This window comes from Typopeltis vanoorti, chromosome 20 (genome assembly GCF_054136105.1).
Source record: "Typopeltis vanoorti isolate ZY-2024b chromosome 20, IOZ_Tvanoo_1.0, whole genome shotgun sequence".
In the NCBI taxonomy this organism is placed as follows: domain Eukaryota; kingdom Metazoa; phylum Arthropoda; class Arachnida; order Uropygi; family Thelyphonidae; genus Typopeltis; species Typopeltis vanoorti.
Genome location: NC_143568.1, coordinates 4,108,486 through 4,129,096, shown reverse-complemented (window position 1 = coordinate 4,129,096; position 20,611 = coordinate 4,108,486). Strand labels below are relative to the sequence as shown.

Here is a 20,611-nt window from a genome sequence, read left to right as displayed (position 1 = left end):
TCTTCTTTGCACTCTTTTCACAGCTTCTTTATCCCCTTGGAACCTGAGACCAAATCTGCACACAATAATCCACATGTGGTCTTATCAAAGCCTTATAAAGAAGCAAAATGACTTCCTTATCCTTATTTTAATATTCGGATGGCTTAAATTTGTTGGGTGGCCTGGTGCGTTATCTAAAATTAGTAGAATTTTGAAGTCCATATTCTTTTTCTTTGTGTAACTTTCTACATCGGGTACAAAACACTTGAAAAACCAATTTTCAAACATGGGTTATAGCCATCCTAGCTATAACCCATGCCTTTTTTGTTGGCGAGCGAATAAACAGGTAGGATGGACTTGTTGAGGCCTTTCACTGCACGAGGATTTGCAGATCGGTTTTAATAAATATTGGTTTTGTCATGTAATCACCTGATGCATTACTACAAAACAGTAGATTAATTCTATCTTTGGAAACTTTGAATATAGTGATCCAGATGACTTTACATCATCTGGAGTAAATATATATATATATATATATATATAGGTAACCCTCGTATAACGTGGTACTTATACAACGCGGTTTTGATATAATGCAGTCTACAATTTCTAATAATCCTTTTTTTTTTTTTTTTTCATATTTTTCACTGCGGGACTTAAAAAATCAAATTTTATCTTCATTAAATTTATGTCTGCCTGTATCGCGCAAGTAGTTATAAGTATCGAATTTAGTTTTATTGTATCACTGAATAAAGTACTGTACAGAGGGCTTTTGCAGTCTGTGTCATTCTCAACAAATAATGCAATTAGAGACAGATGGAATAAAAACAGTGCTAACTAATAAATCACATGTCCCCTCTCACAGAAACTACGCTGTATAGACTTGAGCAAAACGATATGTTGCACCGAAACACAGTATCTAACTAAAAACTATTCTCCGATTTTTCAATTATGAAATAAGTGTTTTTTTATTCTGGTGAATGCAACTGCATTCACCAGACCTTAACTCTTGTAACTTTTGTAAATGTTGATAACAAGGAATAATATTAACATTTAAGTCATATTACATTTGGCGAACATTTCAATTAATTTTGGAAAAAATGGCTAATCCAAACATAACACTGCCTCAAGCGTGGAAAGAGTTTTCAATATTGAATTGTGTAAAAATTATTTCTCTGTCCATTAAGGAATTATAACCCTCTATGCTGAATGCTTGCTGGAAAAAAATATGGCCTGAAGCCGTAATGGAACCAAAATTTCGTACCTCCAGTGGATGCCGAGCTGCATCGTATAATAAACGTTGCACACATTTTTGGTGGAGAGGGCTTTTGTGATATGGTTGAAAAAGAAATTAGTGAATTAATTGATGGAGAAACAGATTTAAATGAGGAGGAACTGGTACAATTAATAGATGGCGTCAAACCAAATGGCAGGGAAAGTTCTGCCGAAGATTCTGATTGTGATGAATCCATTAAAGAATTCAGTTTAAAGAAATTAGCAGAAGGATTGGACTTGGCAAGAAAGTTAGGAAGTTATTTTACGGATAATGATCCCTCAATGGAGCGCTCGGGAAAATTCACGAGATAATTGGATATTTGTTTAGCGCCATATTAAGAACTTAATAAAAAAATTGCAACATAGTGGAAAGCAAAGTCTTATTACTGACTTCTTGATGACTAAACCAGCCAAAGTATGCAACGAGAATTATACAAATGATGTCCAAGAGATTTCAAGTGGTGACGACCTCCGGCCATTTAAAGAACATCTACGAAATGTTATTTCTGAAGACAGTGATAACGATTAAAATATGTGCTTTATTTTATTGTCTCTCTAAAACATTTATGCATTATGTGCAATTAAATTTATGTACAATTGTAATTTTTATAATTTTATACTACGTATTTGTCATAGTTTATGTTTTCTTAACTTACATAAATTATCTGAATTAAATAAAAATATCGTTTTTGTTGGATATGTCATTGTTGTTTATATAATTAAAAAAAAAAAAAAACGATTTCAGAACCTAACCCTACTTTTTCTATATGATCTATGTCTCGTATAATGCAATTTAATAACGAAGCATTTCTATGGAACCTAACATCCACGTTATAAGAAGGTTACCTGTATGTATATATATAAATAAAAGGAAATTAAATGACTTTATACCAAGAATGACAAATTTATTGTTAAGATACAACTAGTTTCGTTGAAATACAACTTCTTCTTAAAAAAGAAGAAATATTTTCTTCTTTTTTAAATGTACATGTTTTATACTAGATCTATTAATGTATTTTTTCATGTGTCTGTTATTTTTTATTTTATTCTTTACCTGTGATACCTGAAGAAGTTGTATTTCAACGAAACTAGTTGTATCTTAACAATAAATTTGTTCTCGGTATAAAGTCATTTAATTTCCTTTTTTATACACAGTTCTACCGAGTAAATAATGAACATTAACACACACACACACACACACACACACACACACACACACACACACACAAAACTACATTTCACACGGTATGCTAAAGAGACAATGTCTCTTTAGCATACTGTTCTCCAATACAAATATGGACTTTACAACTGTGTTATAAATAATAATTTTTAACTTTCCAACATTTTGGGAAGAGATTATGATAAAGAGACAATGTCTCTTTAGCATACTGTGTGAAATTCAATTTAGCTTGTCTCTGTATAATACGTGTATACTCCAGATGATGACCTTAATATGAAGGTAGAACATCGGGAAATTAAAAATTATTATTTATAACACGGTTGTAGATCCATATTTGTTTAAAATGAATGCTGATCACAGTGTAGCACTAAAGGAAAGGATTATGTTAAGTGCTTGAATTAATGAGAAATCTGAGTGATTTTGAAATATCAAATGATGAAGGTGATAACATTCCTTTATTTAAAAAAAAAAAAAGGGAGATTGTTGGAAAATCATATTAATGAAAAGAAAAATAGGAATAAATTATGGTATTTTATGGTACCGAAAGGGGGGGGGGAAGAAAAAAAAAACATTGATTAGTATATAGGATGTTTCAAATTAAAGTATGTGTATTCAGAGGAATCTGTAGAGATTCCTCTAAATCTCTCCCAGTAGACAAAATACCCTCAAACTTGGTGGGTACCCTAACCAGATCACGAGGAAGAGATTTTGAAAATAAAAAAATTAGTTCAAAATGGATCTATTTAGGGCTCAGATTTCTTAGAAATCCGAGCATCAAGACAATCAAAGGTAATCAGTGATTTACTAAGTGGGTGGATAAACTGTACCTGACAGCTAGTTCAAGAATCAGTTGGTTAGTAGTACACTATCAAATGATCTAAATGGAGGCAGAGAGGAGTTAAGTTTATAAGTTAGTTAAAAGAATATATATTATAATAAATAGTAAGAGACAATCTAGAGAGCATAATAAAAAAGTTAGTGGATGAGAGAGTTAGAACAAATACAATGAATTTATAGTTCTTCAAGAAAGAATTTGATTATTATGATTGATAGATGGGGTGCTTAAGGGTCAAAGCTGTATAACTGAGAGGAGACCTCCACATAGCCTTTAAAGGAATGCGGAGAACCGACCAGGGCTTCTGACCTAATGTCCAATCCTCACCTTCTCGTGGTGCACCCTGTTGGGTATCTACTTTGATACTGAACGAACGAGGATGGGCTGGCAATTTGGGATTTAGCCGACCAAATTGTATTCTTATTGGTTAAACCAAAATAAAAAAATGATGGTACAACATGACAAAATTTCATGCCGGCTGGGGCGTCGCCCGGTTAAGCAAGGCCCCCGTTGTTTTCGCCAGGGAACCAGGGCGAACAGCGAAAAGTCAGCTACTGGAACAAATCTGAAAACAAACCCCAACTCAACATCACCAGAGTTAAAGATTGGTACTATCAACGTAAGAAGCCTGAATGGCAAAAAAATGGAGCTAGCTGAGGAATTAGATAAGTACCAGATTGACATAATAGGGGTGACTGAAACAAAAAAGACCAAAACTGGTGAGATCTTTCTGAGCAATAAATACAAAATGTTATATTCAGGCAATGACAATCAAGGAAAAGAAGGAGTAGCCATAGTATTCAACACAAAATACGAGGCTAATCTTCTTGAATGGCAGTCAGTCTCAAGTAGAGTAATGTGGGCAAATATGAGAATGGGGAACTGGACAATGAGACTTATTTGTGCCTATGGTCCCACAGAAGGTTCTACTAAGGTAGAAGTGGAGGAATTTTTTTGAGGCTTTAGAAAAAGCAACTGACACAATGAAAAAGGAAAAGTTGGTCCTTGCTGGGGATCTAAATAGTAGAGTAGGAAATGATTGTGAGACATACAAAAATATTTTGGGAAAATTTGGAGAAAAGAGCAAAGCTAATAATAATGGCAAATATCTGTTGGATTTCTGTTCAGGACATGGACTGGTTATTACTAACACCATGTTCCAACATAAAAATGTGCACAAATTCACATGGAGAGAAGAGGCAAGGAATAAGAAAAGTCTCATTGACTATGTTATTGTTGATAGTGATGTTTTCTCCCTGGTGCAGGACACCAGAGTGTACAGAGGATTTGAAATTGGAAGTGATCACTATTTAGTCTTGAGCAGGATAAAATTGAATTTCATATAGAAAAGAATAACATGTAAGAAAGTTTTAAAGCGAATAAAAGTTGAGCAGCTCTCAGATGTGAACTGTAGACTAAAATACAGAAATATTATTGAGAAGAAAATGAAAGAGTTTGAGAACAGGAATCAAACCTTGGAGATTCAGTGGCAAACTCTGAAGGAAACATTGAATGATTCTGCCAGAGAGGCATGTGGTGAGGTTGTGTGCAAGGATAAAAAAATCAGAACTCCCTGGTGGACACAGGAAGTTAAAGAGGCAGTGAAGGAAAAGAATAAAGCATATCAAAAGTTCCTGGCAAATAAGTCAGCTTTTACTCTTACAGAATACAGAGACAAATGTAAGAAAGCTAAACAGTGTGTAAAACTAGCTAAACAAAAGTCATGGGAGGACTTTGGCAAGAATATAGAAAATAAATATCAAGAAGGTGGCAAAATATTCTGGAGGTTGTTGAAGAAGCTTAGGAATGGAGGAAAGAGTGCTGTAAAAGGAATTAGAGATGATAAAGGTGAAATGAAAACAGGAGAAAAAGATATCCTTGAAGTATGGAGTAATTACTTTGAAAAACTGCTAAATGAAACAAGCAGTGATGACAGCACAGTGATAAAAAACACTGACCAGGCATGCAGTCAGGAATACATATCCATACTGGAAGTAGAAAAAGCCATCAAAGGCTTGAAATGTGGAAAGGCAGCAGGAGTAGATGATATTCGACCAGAAATGCTGAAGTATGGTGGTATAAGAGTCTTACAGTGGCTGCACTGCATAGTTCAGAAAGCCTGGACAGAGGGACGAATTCCCGATGATTGGAGTAGAGCTCTCATAGTACCCATATATAAAAAGGGAAATAAAACTGAATGTGAGAATTACAGAGGTATTTCCCTACTGAGTGTTCCTGGCAAGATCTATGCAAGTATACTTGAGAAACGGTTGAGAAGAATTGTGGAAGAAAAGCTTGGTGAAGAACAAGCTGGATTCAGGCCAAATAGAGGCTGTCAGGATCAGATCTTCACTTTACGACAAATAGTCGAGAAAGCATGGGAATATAACAAAGATCTGTATTTAAGTTTTGTCGATTTGGAAAAGGCATATGACAAGATGCCAAGAGAGAAGCTATTCAATATGCTGCAGTTATATGGTGTCAATGGGGCATTATATCAAGCAATACTTAGTCTTTATTTGAGTTGTGAGTCAGCAGTTAGAATTGAAGGAAGTACAGGAAGATGGTTTAATGTTAAATCTGGTGTGAGACAAGGATGTACATTATCCCCTCTGTTATTCGTTATCTATATGGATCACATTATGAAGGAATGTGGTATTAAACCTGATATCAAAATTGGAGATGTTAATGTCAGCTCTTTGCTTTATGCGGATGATGTTATACTTCTAAATAAATCCGCTACAAGTCTGCAAGATTCTCTGACTAAATTGAATAGCTGTTGTAATAGATATGGTATGAAGGTCAGCAATAAAACGACAAAGACAATGAAAATAGGCAGAATCATTGAAAATGTCAACTGTATTGTGAATGGAGAACCTGTGGAACAAGTAAAACATTTCAGCTACTTAGGCACAATTTTTACTGAAGATGGTAAACTAAATATAGAAATAGACAACAGAATCAGCAAAGCTGGTATCGTGGGAAGTCAATTGAATAAATTCATATGGAATAAAAAAGAAATTAGTCGGAACACTAAATTAGCTGTATACAAGACTGTGTTCAAACCAATTTTAACTTATGGATCTGAGAGCTGGGTCAGAAGTAAAACACTTGACCAAAGACTAGAGACCGCAGATATGAGAGTCCTGAGAAAGATTAGAAGCGTGAACAGATGGCATCAATGGCAATATCATATTAAAAATGAGGATATTAGGAAAGAACTTGACATTGTCAGCATCCAGGAATGCGTTAGCAGAGCTAATCTCAGATGGTATGGTCACTTAAATAGAATGGGAGAGGAAAGATTAGCAAAACAAGTATTCTCTGCCAGGTTGGCAGGAAAACGACCCAGAGGAAGACCAAGATATAGGTAGATTGATACGGTACAAAGTGCCTTAGACGATAGAAATATAAGATCTGATAATGTTGGAGTCTTGACAAGTAACAGACTGATTTGGAGGAAAATTGTAGATAGGAAGTTAGTAATGATGTAATTTTTTCATGTAGTACTGTCATATCCTGTACACCCCTTGAGGGTACATGGCAGGAATTTGATGATGATGATGATGATGATTGATAGATAGGTGAATTATCATATCCTCTTCCTTTTTATTAAGCCCAATGGCCTATTACAGTCAACTAATGTGGCTTCTAGAACCTAATTATAGCTTATGATAGGCTAGTTAATCTTATCTGAATTGTCTGTTATATCTGTAAATTGTTTGTATTCTTCTGACTAATTTGCCTGTTTTATAGAATGAAAAACCTACCGTCCCAGGAAGAAAAAACCATGCCACCTCTGAATCAGATCCACTAACTCACCTGCACATAAGAAGCCCTGATAAAGGTTCTTTGCAAGACAGGATTCTCTAGGTCAGATCTTTCCAAAGGCAGTGCTAATATTAACTGAGCTATGGAAGCTCTAGGTTAATTAAAAGTTTATATATAGTGATTATCTGATTTAGAGCTATTAAAGATGTATAAAATAATTTAAGAAAAAAAGGAAAAACACAAGAAAATTGTGGAAAGCAAATAAAAAAAGATGAGTTATGAGTGTGAATAAGCACAAGCCAGCCTATAAGTGATAGTGGATAATCGCATGCTACCCATACCAACTAGGCCACAGTGGTATTGAAACAATGTTTCAGTGCTGTTCATTATTTTTTCCCCTCCCTACACAGACTTAACTGGTCTCAGGCTGTGGTTACATGGTTGATGTTCCAGTTTTCCCACTCGCATACAAACTTACCTCAAACACATTTGATAATGGTGTTATGTATGTTACAGGTACTGTAAAATTCATCATCATCACCTGCCATGTACCCTCAAGGGTTGTACAGGATATGATACTACTACATGAAAAAATTTACATCATTACTAACTTCCTATCTACAATTTTCTTCCAAATCAGTCTGTTACTTGTAAAGGCTCCAACATTATCAGATCTTATATTTCTATCGTCTAAGGCACTTTGTACCATATCAATCCACCTATATCTTGGTCTTCTTCTAGATCGTTTTCCTGCAAACCTGGCAGAGAACACCTGTTTTGCTAATCTTTCCTCGCCCATTCTGTTTAAGTGACCATGCCAAACGAGATTAGCTCTGCTAATGCATTCCTGGATGCTGACAATGTCAAGTTCTTTCCTAATATCCTCGTTTTTAATATGATATTGCCATTGATGCCATCTGTTTATGCCTCTAATCTTTCTCAGGACTCTGATATCTGTGGTCTCTAGTCTTTCGTCAAGTGTTTTACTTCTGACCCAGCTCTCAGATCCATAAGTTAAAACTGGTTTGAACACTGTCTTGTATACAGCTAATTTAGTGTTCCAACTAATTTCTCTCTTATTCCATATGAATTTATTCAATTGACTTCCTACCATACCAGCTTTGTTGATTCTGTTGTCTATTTCCATATTTAATTTACCATCTTCACTAAAAATTATGCCTAAGTAGCTGAAGTGTTTTATTTGTTCCGCAGGTTCTCCATTCACAACGCAGTTGACATTTTCAACGATTCTGCCTATTTTCATTGTCTTTGTATTTTTATTGCTGACCTTCATACCATACCATATCTATTACAACAGTTATTCAATTTAGTCAGGGAATCTTGCAAACTTGTAGCAGATTTATTTAGAAGTATAACATCATCTGTATAAAGCAAAGAGCTAACATTAACATCTCCAATTTTGATATCAGTACTGTAAAATTAAATATAAAAATTCAGCTAATTCATGAAGTTCACATCATTGCTACCCATTATAGACAGAAGTCATCACCTATAAATTTCAATGTATATAAAAAACAGTAGCGCACTGTGTAATATGAATCAAAATTGAAACCATGGATTTTGATTCTGGTTGTTCAAATAGATAACATCTCTACTCTCAACTAACAGGCCAGAGGTTAGGATCCCACAGTGGTATGGTGGGATAATATGCTGTGAATATTTTATGCAGTAAATAAATTTCACTTGAATACGCAGGATAAGCCCATCATCCTGCATATTCAAGGAGTAAATTTGCTTAAAGTTTTGTTTGGTCTCCAGAACAGGATTACCATATTAAACTTTGGCCATCAAAGGTACTGTTATCCTAGATAAGCTAATGGTTGGATAATAATTAAAAAGTTTATAAATAATACACACACAAATATATATATATATATATATATATATATATATATATAAAACCTGAACCAAAACAAACACATGGATATTTTAATAAAGATCTGCTATACTTTCAGAGGTAAACTATACAAATATTACTGGAGAAAAAAATGAAAGAAGAGTTGGGAAACCAAACCAAACCTTGGAGACGTAGTAGTAGATTAAAGGAAATATCAATTTAGCCAAGGTAGTGGTGAAGTTGTAAGGATAGAAAAATCAGAAATCCATGATGAACTCAGGAAGTTCAGGAGGCAGTTCTGGAAAAGAAGAAAGCATATCAACCCTTCCTATTAAGTAGTAGATATCCTAGGAAAAGACAGAGAAAAATGTAAGAATGCCATGTGTAAAAAAAACACAGGAATATATATCTTAGAAGACAATGGTAAGAAGAACAGACAATATCAGGCAGTTAATGTTCTGGAGGACACAGAGACTTAGAAATGGAAGAAAGAGAACTGAACAACAAAATCAGATGAAAAAGGTAATAAACTGAGGATAAAAATATTTTATCCTCAGTATTACTCCATATTATATGGAGTAATTTCTTTAAGACTGTTAAATGAAACAAGATGTAATAGAACAGTGGTAGAAAATATTCAAGAAAATGCAATCAGGAGTACACGCGAATACTTGAGATGAAAAAAAACATCAAAGAATCTGAAATGTGGAAAGGCAGATAGATCTAAGACTAGAAATGCTCATATATGGAGATATGAAATTTTTATAGTGACTGTACTGCATAATTCAGAAGGCAGAATTCCAGATAAATGGAAGAGAACTCTCATAACACAACTCTATAAAATGGGAAATAAAACAATGTGAGAATTACAGAGAACCTAACAACTTTACCAGGCAAGATTTATGCAAGCATACTTGAGTAGAGGTTACAAAAAAATTGTGGAAGAAATTTGAAAAGAACAAGCTGGGTTCAGGCCAAACAGGGGTTGTCAAGAACATATTTTTACTTTAAAACAAATTTTCTCTTGGCTATATCATATATCCAAGAGAACAGTTGTTCAAAAACACTAATTATATGGTACAAATGGGACATTTATTATATAGAGAAATAGTCTATATTTAAGTTGGAATTCAGCAGTTAGAAATGAAGGAGGTATAAGAAATTGTTTTGATATAAAATCAGGTATAATAACACAATTGTAAACTATCTCTGCTGTTGTTCGCTATATGGATTACATTATGAAGAAAAATGGCACTGAACATGATACCAAAAACTGGAGATGTTAATCTCAGCTTTATTTTAAGCAGATGATATTATATTCTTATATAAATCCAGTACAAGTTTAAAGGATTCTTTAACTAAGGTGAATAACTGCTTATCAAATATGACATGAAAATCAGCAATAAAAAAGACAAAGACTTAACATTGGTAAAAACATGGAAAACATCTGTATCCTGAATGGAGAACCTACAGAACAAGAAAAATATTTAGCTATTTAGGCACAATTGTTAGTGAAGATGGCAAATTAAATATAGAAACAGGCAACAGAATAGCAAAACTGGTATGGGAGGGAGTCAGCCAAATAAATTTATATGGAATAACAGGGAAATTAGTCAAACCACTAAACTAGCTTATAAGAAACAGTCTTAAAATAAAATTTAACTTATGGATATGAGAACTGATTTAGAAATTAAGCAGTTGATCAAATACTAGATCACAGATATGAGAGTTCTGAGGAAAATTAGGAGAATGAACAGATGATGTTAGTATCTGTTCATTGCACTAGAAAGGAGCTTGTGCCATTGTTAGCATTCAGGAAAGTGTGAGCATAGCAGATCTACAGTGGTATAGTCACTTTACTTTATTTTGTGTGACTTACCCACAAAAAGGTTGTAAACCTAAAGAACATCAGCACCATGGGTGGGATAAACACTTAAACAGAATGAGAAAGGAAAAATTAGCAAAACATATTTGAAAGCAGGAAAAACACTGACATGAAGACCAGGATCCAGTTAAAAGTTCCATAAAAGACTGAAGAACATTAACATTGGAGTACTGACAAAGAAGTTGGAGGAAAATGATTGATAAATTCATAATAATGTAAACTTATGTAGTACTATCATAGTTCAGTACATATCAGGAATTTAATGAACTAAACTTCAAACTCCAAACAGTTTAAAGAGGAGAGATTCATAACACCACAACACATTATGCTGCTTTCAAGTTTGTTAGTAAAGAATGCCTAAAAGTATACACTAAATATCATCTGAATGCTGAATTTAAATCACTCACCAAGAATGAATCTTCTTTATCTACTGCAAGCATTTTCCATTCAGGTATTTAGTGCCACCTTTAGTATTCTTACTACTTCTGTCAGAGCACATAATGTAGAGTAGTAAGACTTCAAGGATGCAACAATACATCATTATCCAGTTATTTTTTGGGCCACAGAATTTCTGCAGTCCTGAAATATGGAAACTAGAATTCTACATAAATGGAAGTTCAATCATCATAAACTTTATTTTAAAGAACTTTTAAACTCTCCAGATATAAATAAGAATGATAACTAACAAATCTCAAAGCTATAGAAAAGTTTTCTCTGAAATAACTAGATCAAACAACAATGCATCGCATATGCTACTGCCCTTTAGCTTGTTGACTTCCATTTTTGTTGTGTATTCTCATTATTAAATTATCTTTTTTTGTTGATGTTACAGCAACATACATACATCAATATACATAGCAGTATATTGATGAAACACTAGAAGCCTCTCATAAGAATAAACGTTAAATACATTTGTACACCCTCTGTCCAAAATGAAACCGAACTTTTCGAAAATAGAACCAGTGGCGCAACATGTTGTATCTTTCTGTTGTCAAAAGTGGCAACCTTCATTAGTGTTCTGTCAACTGTTTATGACATTTGCTTCATTAGAAGCCAAGTTATAGTGTGTTTGACGAACAGTTAGAAAATGAGTTTCAAACAGAAAGCTGCGATTGACTTTTGTGTTAAACTTGGTAAAAGTTTTACCGAAACGCATCAAATGCTTCAAAAAACATACAGTGATGAATGCTTATTCCATACTAAAGTTTACGAGTAGTTTAAGTGATTTCAAAGTGGTCGTGAGACGCTTGAGGACGATGAAAAGCCAGGCTGTCCAAAAACTGGACTGAGCGAAGTTAACATCCAAAAAGTGCGTGATTTCATCAAAGAAAAACCAAAATTGTCCGTGAGATTGAAGATGAATTGTGGATTCCAAAATCAACTGCACACAACATTTTGACCGAGAGTTTGGGCCTTCATAAATTGAATTCTCGATTTGTTCCCCACAAGTTGACCGACAACCAAAAAATTTATAATAAAATTAGTTTAATCCTTTATTCAAGTGTGAGCAAACAAAGTTTGCACCTGAAAGTATCTTCAGGACTGGGGTAAGGTGATACAACACCAGGGCAACTCGTTGCAAAGGTGGAGCAAGCTACCAACACTCCTATCTCAGTATCTCCTATAATGCAAAACACATCTCCTTGCAGATATGTCTAATGTTATGCATTAAGGGAAGGGCCACTACCCAGACTAGTTTCGACCTTTATTGAGGTCTCTTCAGTGGGAGCCAGGCCCAAGTGGAGATACCAGGCAGAAGCATTAGCAGGTCATCTCTACCTATAAGAGTTGCCAAATGGTAACTCTTATAGGTAGAGATGACCTTCACCCTTTTTTAATAAATTACTCTGGATTTAGAGAAAGATGTTGAAAGTTTATTTTTCACTTGGTTAGAGTATAATAAAATTAGTTTAATCGGTCAATTGGTGTTGCCCCAGTCCTGAAGATACTTTCAGGCACAAACTTTGTTTGCTCACACTTGGATAAAGGATTAAACTCTTATAGGTAGAGATGACCTGCTAATGCTTCTGCCTGGTATCTCCACTTGGGTCTGGCTCCCACTGAAGAGACCTCAATAAAGGTCGAAACTAGTCTGGGTAGTGGCCCTTCCCTTAATGCATAACATTAGACATATCCGTAAGGAGATGTGTTTTGCATTATAGGAGATACTGAGATAGGAGTGTTGGTAGCTTGCTCCACCTTTGCAACGAGTTGCCCTGGTGTTGTATCACCTTACCCCAGTCCTGAAGATACTTTCAGGCGCAAACTTTGTTTGCTCACACTTGGATAAAGGATTAAACTAATTTTATTATACTCTAACCAAGTGAAAAATAAACTTTCAACATCTTTCTCTAAATCCAGAGTAATTTATTAAAAAAGGGTGGCACACCATTTGGCAACTCCTATAGGTAGATGACCTGCTAATGCTTCTGCCTAGTATCTCCACTTGGGCCTGCTTCCCACTGCAGAGACCTCAATAAAGGTCGAAACTAGTCTGGGCAGTGGCCGTTCCCTTAATGCATAACATTAGACATATCCGCAAGGAGATGTGTTTTGCATTATAGGAGATACTGAGATAGGAGTGTTGGTAGCTTGTTCCACCTTTGCAACGAGTTGTCCTGGTGTTGTATCACCTTACCCCAGTCCTGAAGATACTTTCAGGTGCAAACTTTGTTTGCTTACACTTGGATAAAGGATTAAACTAATTTTATTATACTCTAACCAAGTGAAAAATAAACTTTCAACCAAAAAATGTATCGAATTGAACACTGCCAGGACCTCATTAAAACAGCTCGTAAGGACTCAAACCTCCTTGAAACGATCGTTACTGGTGACGAAACATGGTGTTTTGAGTATGAGCCCGAAACAAAGTGCTGAGTGGAGACCACCAGAGGAGGGGCATCCAAAAAAAAAGTCGCTTGGAGAAGTCAAGACAATGCTGATTTGTTTCTATGATTCCAAGATCATTATCCACAAAGAACTTGTTCCGTCTGGCGAAATTGTCAGTGGCGAGTTATATCTCAAAGTTTTGAAGTGATTGATAGCGAGAATTTGTCGCATATGGCATGAATATCATGATGCAGGCAGCTGGTCACTTTTGCATGATAATGCACGATCTTGTTGTTCGAACACTGACAGTTTTTGAGCAAAAATCAAGTTTGTGTGTTGGATCACTTGCCGTATTCACCTGATTTAGCACACTCTGACTTCTTTCTCTTCCCCTGACTTCATTTGCAGATGAAAGGAAAGCAATATGACACTTAAAAACGTTCAAGCGGCAGTAACCACAACCCTCAACAGTACCACAAAAACCAATATAAAAAACTCATTTAACAAATTAATTGACCATGCCAAACACTGTATCAAAGCTGAGGGAGAGAGTATAGATTGAAATAAATGATTTGAATAATTATAATTGGCCTGTGCTTTATTTTCTATCAAAAGTTCGGTTTCTTTTTGGACAGAGAGTGTAGAAACTTTTCCATCTGTAAATCTAAGAACATGCAAAGATAATTTTAACTGAATTTATTAAATATATTTAATTATTATATATCTTTATATAAAGGTTAGTTATATATCTGCATTCAGATAATACAATTACAGAACAAAAAGCTATTCAACTGCTTTTCAACATGATAAAATTCCTGATATGTACCCTCAAGGAGTGTACAGCATACTATGCTAGTACTACATAAAAAGTTTATATTATTACTTGCTTCCTATCAAAAAAATTTTAACAATTGTTAAAATTCTGATTAAATTATTATCCTGACAAATAACCATTAGCCTGTTACCTGTCAGGACTCCAATACTGCCAAATCATATATTTTGCTCATTTAAGGATCTTCTCATCTAGATCTTGGTATTTCTGTGGGTCTTTTTCCTAGCATCAAACACCTACTAATCTTTCTTCTCCTATTCTGTTTAAGTGATCATACAATCTGAAATTACCTCTGTTCACACATTCCTGAATGCTAACATCAAATTCCTTCCTAATATCTTAATTTTTAATATAATTCTGCCACGGATGCCATATATTCACTCCCCTAATTTTTCTTGAAACACTCACATCTGTGGTCATTGATCAAATGTTTTACTTCTAAACCAGATCTCAGATCCACAAGTTAAAAGTGTTTTGCACATTATCTTGTGTACGGCTAGTTTAAACTGCTTTTTAATATTATTACTTCCAAATTATTAATACATCACAGTTCCACAAGTAATTTTGTACTTTTATTGGTAAGAAAGTGTTATATTTGTTTTTTCTTAAGAAAAAAAGTTCCTACCTTCATTATTGTCATCGGCAGATTGTGGATTAGCATCAAGTTCTACATTAGTCCTTTTGAGATGTTGCTGAGGCTGAGACTGTTGTTGCTGTTGTGATCCACGGTTCTTTTTATTTTGCTGCTAAGAGTGATAAAACTTTTAAGTGAATGAATATAAAACTAAAATTTAGTGGAGGTTAGATTTATGACATATCAAGTACTTAAAACAATTAAGTTCTTTCTAATTATTTAGAAAGAATTTCCTTCCCTAAAATAATTTTTCAAAATATTTTAGCAAAGACAGTGCAAAAACAAAATACTAACCAGAAAACTGAAGCAGTAAAACAGAATATAAACCGTGTTCAACCCAAAAAAATTATCGCACAATTGACTGTTACTATGGCAAATTTGTAGAAATCAGGAATAGTTAATGGATAGTCTGTTTCAGACATTTCCATTAGTATAGCATTGAGCCTAATGCACTCTAGGTTGGAGATTCTTTGGTAGCCTGTCAAATCAGAGAGCTTGTTATAAGTGTTCATTACAGTGACAGCCAACTGCAATAACTCATCTAGCTAAAAAAAAATATCACTATCTACAATAAGAATCATGCCAGAATGTCAATTATAAAGAAATAAGAATATGAACTTGATAGACAAACAAGTTAAATATGTTACAACTAAAAGCAAATGAAAACTGCTACTTCCAGAGGCTGGAGAATTAATTCCAGAGATATAGCAAATAAATAAAATAAACATCCTAAGCTTAATTGAAATTAGATATTTTCCTAAAAAAATTATAAGAAGAGCAATCTCCTCATCATGAAACGATCTAGTTCAGTGCAGAAGTAACAAGATTACTACTGTGAATGGTTTCAATACATAGAAATATATAATGTCAGTAATTTAGCATAAAGTACCATACCATGGTTATATATATATATATATATACAGGAAATTATTCTTCCTCCTTCAAGATCTAGGCTATAAGCCTATTTTGGTATCTAAAGGACTACACTTTCATTCTCTTTCTGTATCTCTTTTCCCCTAATGGTTTGTATTTAATTATTTCCCTTGGAAGTCTTACTCTCTTTAATTTGTTGTACATATTTTCTCCAGTTTTGCACTTATTTGCAATTTTTCATTTCACTACCTGGTTGCTGTAAATATTAAACAGATCTGATTTTTGTATAACAATAAAAACAATGTTTTTATCGCTATATTGATTGATGTTTATTCATTTATTAGAGATCTCCATTTCCTTATCAGGTCATCTATATATACATATTAAGATAGGAAGAATGATATATCAGTTGAACTTCGTTAGTTTCTATTTCTGCTGCATTCATTATGATTATCGTTGTAATTATATAAGCTCTTAACTGCACTAACTGTATGGATAGCCTTAGTCTTCTATTATATTCCATGACATGACTGATGAAACACCACTGTTTCAGACATGCCTATTAATTTTTGTCTATTAACTCAGTCCAAGTATTTTTCATAATCTATAAATGTAAAGAGAGTTCATAAATTAATTTTTTTTTCTATGATTTGTTTTAAAGTAAATACATCGACAATGCAACTTCAACCTTTCCTAAATCTAGCCTCTTCCTCTAATACCAAACTATCAGCAACAGTGGCAAGTCTTCTATTCAAAATTTTACTATAATTTATAAGCTGTATTCGATCAACTAATATCCCTATAATTTTTAAAAACTTTACTCTTCTTAAACACTCATGTTATTTTAGCCTTTTTCCATTTCTCAAGGGTTTTTTTTTATACAATACACAAGAGGTAGAAGAGCCTATAAGAACATTAGTGCCATGTGTGCAGAGTACACGTGCAAGCTAGGAAAAAAGCAGTTGACTGATATTTTTCTTGAAGAGTTGCAAGTCATAGCCATTTGAGAACATTTCACAAGGAAGACTGTTACATAAGAGCAGAGGTGGACAGAATAAAAGAGGAAAGGCACATTTAGCATGTTTGCAGTTTTACTTAAAAGTGAATGTCTGGCTGCTGCTGTTCTCATTTTAACAAGCCCAACAAAAAGTGGAGAAATGACTGCCAGTTCATTGGAGCAGTGACATGGAAGTATCTGTAGAACAGGCACAGAGCTGAAGCAGTACATCTCTGAGATACAGGTTGAAACGAGTCTGTGAGCGAGGAATCATCTATGAGCCGATTTGCTCTCTCCTCTGGATAGCATGAAGGATTTTTAGGGAAGTTTTAAGAGAATTACCCCAAATATGCAAACAGTATTCTAAGAATTTGGGATCAATATCAAGTAATAGCTGAGTGGGTGAAAAATATCATCTTGACTGGAAGAGAATGACACTTTTTAGGGGCTGAGAAAAGCTACTGATGTGATATATTTGTGCCATGAGAGGATAGAGATAAATGTCAGTTCAAGCAAGGAGATCTAATCCTGTCTGGTGATTTCTGTATTAATGAAGGTAAGGGTAAGTGAGCTGAGAGAAAAGACAAAACTGTTTTGGTAGCATTTGATGTGACTAGGTTGTCCTTTCACCATTAAAGGATGATATGGGTATAGTATTTAAGGAGCTGGTTGTAAATGATCTTGAAGCTTGGGATGTCTGAGCGCTGCATGGTTTGCCAGATGAGTAGAAAGAAAAGTGTATTATCATCACCAAAGCTAAGATTAGTGGTGAATGAGAGTAGATCATTTATGTATAAGAGAAGGAGATTAGTAATAGAACAGAGCCCCTGAAGCACTCCTGCATTGGAAGCAAAGCTCAAAGAGAGAGGCATCCATATAATATACAGTGAACAACCAAAGGAATGCTAGCTACCCAATTACAGAAGGGGCAGGTAGACCAAGAGATAGCCATTTGCTTAGCATGCCTCAATGCCAAACATAATTGATTGCTCTGGAGATGTCATGAGCAACAACATGTTTATTCAAACCTTTCCATGGCACATGTCCAGTAGTGGGTAATGTAGGCTAAGAGGTCAGCCATGGAACTTCATTAACAGAATACATACTAATAGTCACTGATTAACTGGTGGGCCACTATGCAGTGGAGAAGTTGAAACTGTTATTTTGGAGAGGATTGAGATAATGGTTGATAGTTTGATGGCAATTTTTCTTTTTTCTTTTTTTTTTTTTTTTTCAATAGGCTGATATATGCTTGCTTCCATGTGTTGAGATAAGTGCCAGCTAAGTACAGATGATTACAGACACATTACAGGATAGGTGAGAGAGCACAACATTTCAGTACAGTTGGAGAGATACCATTAGGACCAGAAGACTTTCTGGTGTCCAAGTTTAGTAATCTTCTGATGCCATAAAATCAAAGAAGGTATATGGTGCTCAGTATATCACAGGTAATCCAACACATAACAGATTCAGGAATCATACTTTAAAAAGTTATCAAGATATTTAACTCTGAGATAATTCTTCAGTGTTTGAAAACAAGAATCAAACCCTGTAGACTCAGTGGTGCATGCTGAAAACAACACCAACTGACTCAGCCAGAGAGAGAGACATGTGGTGAATTTGTCTCCAAGGATAGAAAGATCAGAACTTTGTGTGGTGAACTCAAGAAATTAAAGAGGAAGTTTTGGAAAAGAAAATATCAAATTATCAAAATTTTGTAGCAAATAATTCATCAAGTGCTCTAAGATAATACAGAGAAAAATGCATTAAAGTGAGGTATATAAAAGTAACTAAACAGATCATCACAGGAAGACTTTAGAAAGAATACAGACGATAACTAAAGTATCACCAAAGTGGCAAAATGTTCTGAAGGATACTGGAAAACATTACAAATGGAAGAAAAGTATTATAAAAGGAATCAGAGATGATAAAGGTGACATGAAAACTGAAGATAAAAATATTCTAGATACCTGGATTAATTACTTTGAAAGACTATTACATGAAACAATAAATAACAGAACAGTGGTACAGAATATTCAACAGAAGTGCATATTAATACTTGAGGTATTAAAAAAAGCCACAAAAAAAAAATTAAATGTGGAAATAATATTCAGTTAAAAATGATTCAATATGGAAGTATATAAGATGGCTGGTTAGCTGAGTGGTTAGTATATCTGCTCTCCAACCAGCAGTTAGAATCCCACCACATGGAAAATGACTTGAAAAAGTTTCATGTTTGGTCTCTAGAACAGGGTTTCTTAACCAGGTAAAAATTAATAAACTATTACAAATATATATATATATATATATATATATATCATCATCCTCTTCTCTCTTTTACTTTGTGGTGTCGAGGGTTTATTAATCATCAGACCTGAAGGCGTTCACAGGATAAGGCGGTCAGGTCAGTCCTATCCCCCGGTGTATCCTATGTCCATAGTGTTGAGTTCTCAAGGCCAGTTTGCCTGCTTTGCAGGATGAAAAACCCTAGGATAAACTGAGCAAAAAACCTTACTGTCCACGTCCAAGACCGGCTAACTTGGCTATGGCTAAGGAAGATTCTTCAGCTCCTCACATCAGCGATGGGAATTGAACCTAGGACACTCCTTCCCCTGGCATATGGTTGCAAAGTGCACAACCACTAGGCTAACCGTGCAGACTATATATATATCCTTAGTCCATCCACAGTAATGTGCAACCTTTAGTGGGTGGAAGTCATATAAAAAAAAAGGCTGATGTTGAAGTTTCAAGGAAATAAAACTACATGGAAACAGGAATGAAATATATAATTTACTGACTAAATTATTTACAATCTGACATTTTATCATCTCAAGCTAGAGTTAACGACACTTTAAAGATGCACACGCAGCACAAATTAAAATTAAAATGACCTCCAAAACAAAGACAGTCCTGTGTTATAATGTTCTGCAATTGCTGCTGATGAACAGACAGAGGGGCACCCAAAATTTATTAGCAGCAATCATTTCTATTACAGTTAACTGGCTTCTGTAGCACTTGAGCCACTTCCAGGAACAGTCTGTGATTTAAACCATGATTGCATAGTAGCTTCACTTTCCACCTGATGAAATGATCTTCATCCAAAGCAAGTTGTGCTAGCCGCTTCATGTTCTTTTCTTCTCACCATGGTTGTACATCCTGTCTATCCAAAGTACTGGATTCTACATTGACAGGAGATACTCTAGAAATACCTGGAAAAGACTGCTCTTTGTGTTTTAAAAGTAAGCCTAGTTTATCTGTTTTACCTTTAAAGTAAGATAGGGTATAATGAATATCAAGGGAGAAGATTCTTAAGGAGTTTAGAGAGTTTATTTTGCTTTAACCATTAAGTTTAAAAAAGTATAAGTACAGTCTGTTGTTCCAGGTGCAATGCAGGTCTTGAGGATGAAATTTGCTCTAAGCTGAAAGCTAAAGTTTTAAAAATTCCAAGTTTCTAAGCAGATGATGGTGTGAAGTGGTATGTATCTGCTTGTGTGTGCTTCCAACAGACTGAACACAAGAGACCTATCTGATTTTCTCAAAGGACAGTCTCTAACACAGACTGTTCCTGAAAGCAGCTTAAGTGGTACAAAGCAAATTGTAAGAGAACTTATGTAATTCTACATAAATTTTGGCACATGTCTCTCTCTGCCCATCTTCAGTAACTAC

General features: G+C 34.6%; 1 protein-coding gene across 2 annotated transcripts in view; it reads right to left on the bottom strand.

Annotated features, from left to right (window-relative positions):
- Positions 1–20,611, bottom strand: part of LOC150095200 (uncharacterized) — a 113,543-nt gene that overhangs the window by 76,154 nt on the left and 16,778 nt on the right. Inside the window, exon 3 of one of the 2 annotated variants that reach the window (XM_090410489.1) lies at positions 15,067–15,187. In XM_090410489.1, the coding sequence (XP_090266615.1) occupies positions 15,067–15,187 (121 nt within the window). The remainder of the gene's footprint in view (positions 1–15,066; positions 15,188–20,611) is intronic. The other variant, XM_090410490.1, reaches the window with a different exon arrangement.